The sequence below is a fragment of the Protomyctophum bolini genome, assembly GCF_963924005.1.
Source record: "Protomyctophum bolini genome assembly, chromosome: 14".
In the NCBI taxonomy this organism is placed as follows: Eukaryota; Metazoa; Chordata; class Actinopteri; order Myctophiformes; family Myctophidae; genus Protomyctophum; species Protomyctophum bolini.
Window position 1 is genome coordinate 28,543,236 of NC_137875.1, and position 7,500 is coordinate 28,550,735.

The following is a 7,500-nucleotide window of genomic DNA, read 5'->3' on the forward strand; positions in this document are numbered from 1 at the left end:
TGGGCCGTAGCTCAGCGGTCCAGGCACCTTGGCTGTTAAGACAGCTTTACAGCGTGTTGCGGGTTCGAGCTCCGATCCCGACAAACTTTGCTGTGTCCTTTCCTGTCTAATTACTGTCACCTGTCTAATTACTGTCACCTGTCAAATAAAGGCAAAAAAAGCTCCAAAAAATATCACTCACTCCCCAAATGTTTTATATGGCCTTATATAAGATGAATAAAATGAATAATAAATAAAATGAATATGAAATAATTAAATATTAAATTAACTGAACAACTCTCTGGGGTGCACACAAATGTACAAGTAGATGTGTAAATAACCCCAGAAGTGTTTTAAAGTGAAATTGGCACAGAACAGACAGTGGCGATAATTAGTGCTGCCCTACATGCCATAAATAAGTAAGTAGCAAACATCTGCATTAGCCTACTAAATTTACAAGACACAATTAGAAAATGTAGAAGAATTGTTATTTTGATCAACGTTTGCCTGTTATCTCTCCTATGGTACCACGTCATCAATAGCCTACGCCTACGGCATGGACGTGTGGAAATTAACATCTTATTCAACCACAACAAAATATTTCTGAGAGGATCTGAGAGGCTTGCTAAATGTCCTCAAATGGTGGCCTGCTCTGAGGGAGTGCAAAGTAGACACTCCCTGAGCAGGCTTCAAGCCACTCAGGTAGCCACGCCCCCTCCACACATACCTGCTGTAAACAGACAGACTAAGACAGACAAGACAGACAGACAAGCTAAAAAAGAGAGTGAAATAAACAACTTCTAATGTAACTTTACATCTCATGGAAGTTGAGTGGAGTAGTCTGGGTTGTTAGGAAGTGGAAACTGCTCAGTCACAACAAGTGTGTGAACTTTTGGAAGAGAAGTTAAATCATCTTCATAACAAACTGTGTGGCCATTTTGTTTTCAATCTGCAGGTGAGTTACTTATGCTGTGTGTGTGTGTGTGTGTGTGTGTGTGTGTGTGTGTGTGTGTGTGTGTGTGTGTGTGTGTGTGTGTGTGTGTGTGTGTGTGTGTGTGTGTGTGTGTGTGTGTGTGTGTGTGTGTGTGTGTGTGTGTGTGTGTGTGTGTGTGTGTGTGTGTGTGTGTGTGTGTGTGTGTTAACTGTTCACCAATGACGGGTTTAACTGAAATTGATATTGAACCAAGTGCTACAACCTGATTGAATCTAGATTTCTATCCCTCTATTTCTAACTCTGTGTATGTTGTGACAGGATATAATACGCTATATGTACTGTATATTACTACTGTAGGCTGTATATGTTGTAACCGGAAGGATGCAGTATACATGGCTGTATATGTTGTAACCGGAAGGATGCAGTATACATGGCTGTATATGTTTGTCTGCTGTTGCCAGTGAGTTGTGACAGGGTACAGTGTACAGTACGTGGACCTTGGTCAGCTCACTTACATACTCAAACTCACGTTGTCTCTCTCAACCTGCTCCACAGGTACACGACCCAGGGTGATGATGACCCCAGACCTGCATGCTCAGCTTCTTCTCAGCCCTGAGTCCATTCTCCTGTGACATGCTGTGAATGCTGCACCCTAATAGCCTGCTCTAAATCCCCGACCACTGCACTACACCAGAATGCTATGTGCAGTACTAAACATCCAAGGCTGAGTGAGAAGATGGCAGTCAGGAGAACGAGACTGGTCGGTGCCATTGATACAAGCGGCCGAAATGAGTTTTCTTCGACGGGTGGCTGGCATCTCCCTTGGAGATAGGGTGAGAAGTTCAGTCACACGAGAGAGACTCGGAGTAGAACCGCTGCTCCTTCGCCTGGAAAGGAGCCAGCTGAGGTGGTTCGGGCATCTGGTCAGGATGCCTCCCTAGGAATCCCTCAGGAGGTAGTCACTAATGTTGCTCTGGAGAGGGAAGTCTGGAGCACTCTGGTGGAGCTGTCGCCCCTCTCGGAACCCCCTGGGTCAGCTCGATCCAACGTGCCGAACAGAACCATGGGGTCCCTGTTCGTTAATGTGTTTTCGTATGCGAATGATAGAACGCAGACATAAATATTGTCGGAAACGTCGTCTCTGCGGCGTTTGAGTGATTCTGGTCGTTTGAGTGATTCTGATTCTGAGAACTCAGTCTCAAAAATGTCAGAAACTTCAGTACCATTGGGTTCTGACTTGTGGGGCTAGTGGAGCTGTTGCCCCCCGACCCGACTACGGATAAGCGGTTGAAGATGGGTGGATGGTGTCATTGATACTGGGACAAAAGTGCTGGCAAGCTAGCCAGGTGTATGGAGCATGGAGATGACTGGAGACGCTGCTGGAGGGCTCATCATGAACGGGAGAGTCTATGTCTTTATGGGCTCCATGGATCAGGTAGGAACTTTATTTTTTGCTTCTTTGCTGCTGCTGCTGCTGCTGTTTGTGTGTGATTCAAGCTGGTGTACTATGACTGTCATTTTGGGACCCAATGACTGGGTGCAGGCAAGGAAACATGTTCAGTAACTGTTTCTGGCTCTGGAATTGAATGCTGATGTGAATCTACAGTTTGTATGTTGTGTTGTATCTGCCGTTGGAGTTATGTGAGTTGTAACAGGGAACAGTATACTGTATGCGTAGATCACTTCAATAATACAATAAGTGAATTTGCGAATTCCTTTTGGTTCGAACGAGAGGTTTTGGGCTTTATAGCGGTCATCAATTCCAAATGTTAATTTTCAATTGAAGACTGATAAAACGGTAGGTTATGTGTGTTGTGGTTGCTGAGGTTTGTGGTGAGTTGTTGTGACAGGGTGGCTGTACTGGATTATGACTGGCATGGTGGCAAAGAATGTCTCTTATGTAGGCCTATGGTCTTTCTCTCTCTCTCTCTCTCTCTCTCTCTCTCTCTCTCTCTCTCTCTCTCTCTCTCTCTCTCTGTGAATATCAACTGCTTTGCAGTATAATTGGGACTTAATTGTCATTGATCTTTGATTGGGCTCGTTTCTGTTGCCCCTCTGATGGATTTGCAACAGTTGTGTAACTGGCCTCATTTATTAGTATCTACAATAGTTCTTGTGAATTCACGTGGCCTTATTGTAAAGTGTAAATGTGTAAAACAGACACGCTCACTCACCGTGAAGTGGAAGTGTCCAGAGAGGTATGGTTCTGTTCTGCTTGTCTCCCTATTGGTCCACCTGTATGTCTGTCACATGCCCCGTTCCTGCCTCTGACAGGATCCTCTGGGAGACAGAAACGTATCGCACACACACACACACACACACACACACACACACACACGTGCACACGCACACGTGCACACGCACACAAACACACAGGGTTAAGAGCTAACATGTCTGTTACACCTAAAGGAAACAAGCACTCAATTAGCCATTCACCTGAGAGAGGAATGAGAGAGAGACACAGAGAGAGAGAGGGGGGGGGGGGGGTACACAAACATGTTTCAGAAATAATCTTAGTCCATATTAAACATTTTACAGCTGTTTTACAACGTACTTGTGGTCACCCAACGTTGTGCGTTCAAAGAATGTTTCTCTTTCTGTTGTTGTAGTTTGTGGGTTTAGTAAGAGGTAGGCAAACTATAATTATGCAACCTATGGCTAGTTTACAACTTTTCGGGACAGTCCAAATACATTAGCAGTTTTCCAGAGTCCTTCGTCACTTACTGTAGGTCATGGGTGTCAAACTCAAGGCCCGCGGGCCAAATGTGGCCCGCCTGCCTCAAGCAAAAAAAAAATATATATATTTTTTTTTTCTTTTTTTTTTAAATAGCCAAAATATAGGCTTATAAGTAAGGCTGCATGATATATCGAACATGTACCTTCATCAGATTGGAGAATATAAGTATAAATCAAGTTGAGCAAAGCCACTCTTCTCTGCCCCTCTCTCTAACAGACACAGTTAACGATTGCTTGTTAAGTGCCTGCCAGACAGACAATCAGATGAAATGAAGGCAGGTGTAGAGTAGAGTGTAGACTAGTGAACTGAACATGTTCTCTTTATATCAAGTACTTCATACCAGCCCCTTATGAAACTACTTCTCCCCAAATCCAAATGGATTTCATTTTCCATCCTGAATGGCAGTAACTAACTAGCATACAATGAGAACTGAGAAGATCTCCACAAAGGTTTACTCATCAAAACTGATTATATAACTGTAACCATCAAAGCATGCACTCAACATAATGGTTATGTGACCATGGCATGTGCATAATATAAAATCTTATAAGTTTTATCTGATATTGATTAATATGGGGGGTGGGTTCAATTAATCGATTATTAATCGGCAGAGCTGTCGACTATTCAATTTGGCTGATGTTCACTTTGTGGCATCCCTACAAGTTACAACAAGTGAGTAAGTGACTATCTCTCTTCCATACTGGTGTGTGGCGTCTCTTGCGTGATATGATGAAGTAGAACGGTGCCGTGCACATTATAGGGACAAAGTCGTGTGTGTGTGTGTGCGTGTGTGTGTGTGTGTGTGTGTGTGTGTGTGTGTGTGTGTGTGTGTGTGAATGTGAATGTGTGAAGACCCATCTTCTCTTTCTGTCATAGTGACGTTGTCCTGCATCAGATCATGTCCAAATCAGGTTCTCCAATCTCCAGTAGCCTCTTCAGTTTTTTGAAGATTTTTTGAGTGGTGCAACCACTCCCTTACGGAGCTGTGTGTGGCTGGCTGGGTCTGAGCACTATGTGTGTGGCTTGCTGGCTGGCTGGGTCTGAGCACTATGTGTGTGGCTTGCTGGCTGGCTGGGTCTGAGCACTATGTGTGTGGCTGGCTGGCTCTGAGCACTATGTATGTGGCTTGCTGGCTGGCTGGGTCTGAGCACTGTGTGTGGCTGGCTGGCTGGCTGGGTCTGAGCACTATGTGTGTGGCTTGCTGGCTGGCTGGGTCTGAGCACTATGTGTGTGGCTTGCTGGCTGGCTGGCTGGGTCTGAGCATAGATAGATAGATAGATAGATATTATAGCAGTGACTGACTGAAGGGCCTCCCACACCGTCTGCGAACGCCGCGCGTCAAAACAGCCGCCTCCATCATTTTCAATGAACCTATCGCACACCGGCGGCGTCCGACGTGCGCTGACGCGCCGCGTCGGACGGAGCCGGTGTGTGTTGGGCTTGAGACATCGAGCGTGCGTCCGCAACTGGTTGTGGCCCCCATCAAGTGACCTTTTGACCAATGCGGCCCTCACCCCAAATGAGTTCGACACCCCTGCAGGTAATACAACGTGCACAGACACTGGAATTGTCGCAAATAGCTCATATATTATAGCTTGCCTCCTGTGCATGTATGGCAATAGTAGCATTCCAAAATACTGAATCTAACTGCACAACAGCTGCTAACATTAACCACATCATCAGCAATGCCTGTAATTGATTATCCATGTTGAATTCACCACTGGTCACATCATAGGGACGTGACGAATGAGCGAAGGACACTGTACACATGACTGATTAGATTAATTTGCAAAGCGGACATGGGTGTCTGCATCATCATTTTCCTGCTCGTCTAGATCATGCAATGCTGGAATATTCAGGGTCAGGAGCATTTTGAAAATGGTCTTTTATATAGGTTCAAAATGTTTGGAGTAGTGTGTACGACACGTACGCTAGGTGCAAAAGTAGCAAATGTTTTGCGTTTTAAAACAAAAACATTAGTGTGGATTTAGCTTGAGAAAAACAGAGAGACAAAGAGACAGACAAAAAACAAGGAGGATAACCTAGAGTAGTGCTGTAATTAATCGATAAAAGTCGAGATCTAAATTCAGACACCTAAGCAATCTCAAACCGGCTCTTACAAACAAATCGCACCATTATGTCAAATATTGAGCGAGGCCGTGTGTTGTGATTTGGCGAAACTACAGTGTATTGAGTCAGTGAGGACAGTCAGTGTGACATAGATACATACATACATACTGTACATATACTGTATATGGTAAACAGACAACCTCATTACAATACATTTACACTTACTTCACATCTCCACTAAACAAGTTTCAGTGCAATAGAGACGACACTGATAGAGCAGCGGTAGGGAAGCGCTTCTCCAACACACTGGAGCTAACAGGCTTTTTTTTCCTGAATCAGACGGCCGTTAACAGAGAGAGGGAGAGAATGGAGGTGGAGGAGTGGATCTTAAGATAAGTCATTCCTCTCTTCCATTGAGAGGCCCTGCAGTCATATCAGCCATTGTGAGGGGGAGCCAGGCAGAGAAGGAGAACAGTTGGCTCACTTTGCTCACTCACTCGCTCCTCTCGGCTAAACGCAGCCGAAAGGAGAAAGGAAAAGAGAGAAGGGTGATACGGCGAAGGGGAGAGAATAAGGCCTTCGTTGGCTTGTCGCCCTCTCACAATGCGCTATCTAACCAAATCAACACACTTGTCAGCCAGACAGCTCTGAGCCATTTTCACAAACCACATTACAAAAGCGAAGCATATTGCAAAGCCCAAATGTGTTTCTACATGTGTGTGTGTGTGTGTGTGTGTGTGTGTGTGTGCGTGTGTGTGTGTGTGTGTGTGTGTGTGTGTGCGCACGCACGTGCATGGCTGTGCCCAATTCATTTGTCTGCTGAGAATCTCTGTTCATCAGCAGTTACAAAGGATGTGTAAATACCATCCGTGTGGATAAAAATACCATATCTCTACACACAGTCTGATTCAAAGCTCATCTGATTTTGGCACACTGGGAAAAGATTTGCATTTTATAGAAGAATCTAATCTAAAGTTTTTAAAGCTCTTTATATGTCCCTGTGCAAAATAAGTATAGGACAAGAAAAGGCCAGAAAAACAAGACAAAGTGAGTGAAGTAAGGTCACCTCCATGTTGGAGGAGTGAGTCAGGAGTGTCATGGGAGTCTCCTTTCCCTCCCTGAACTTTTCCTCCACCTGGTAATGAGTGACAAGTTGATGGACAGGCATTCTATGACAGCTCTCTGTGTACTGTACATTCATAGCAGTTAAGCTCGCCTAGAGTGATAGTTAATTCCAGTTCAACACGCATAGGAAAACAACCCTCACAGACACACTAAAAGGGGGGTTTCCTATTTTTACTGACCTGCAGTATTTAAGTTAAGTGTGTGTTTAACAGCATAATTATGCAATGCATAAGTGCGTAGAGACACATTTGCATGTCATGATGTTTACCCATGCATTTGTGTGTGCTGCTGTAGCCTGAATGGGGAGGATGTGTGTCGCGGCATATGCTTGTTTAGCTTAATGTTAATGTGTGAATCTGATATTTGTACAGGGAAATGCCACAATGGGAAACAGGAAACGTGGGACACCAAGGCACCATAATACAAACATAGCTTTTTTGGTTAATATATAAAGGTCATACTCGTATACTGTACATTCACAACCGATCGATCCCTACCAATATGTCCAATTGTTGTCCATCAGCAATCATTTGACACAGTCACTCTGACTATGGCCCTACAGGGTTAAAGTATACATTATGTTATGTGTCTGCTTGAAGTATTTCTTTAATGTTACTAATTTATACTAAACTGTTCCTTATTTCTACCACCCCAT

At 44.3% G+C, this 7,500-nt stretch overlaps 1 protein-coding gene across 1 annotated transcript in view; it reads right to left on the reverse strand.

Annotated features, from left to right (window-relative positions):
* The window catches only part of wdpcp (WD repeat containing planar cell polarity effector), a 109,769-nt gene that overhangs the window by 7,803 nt on the left and 94,466 nt on the right, over window positions 1-7,500 (reverse strand). The window contains exon 15 of the mRNA XM_080781746.1: window positions 3,088-3,193. Within this exon, the coding sequence (XP_080637872.1) occupies window positions 3,088-3,193 (106 nt within the window). The remainder of the gene's footprint in view (window positions 1-3,087; window positions 3,194-7,500) is intronic.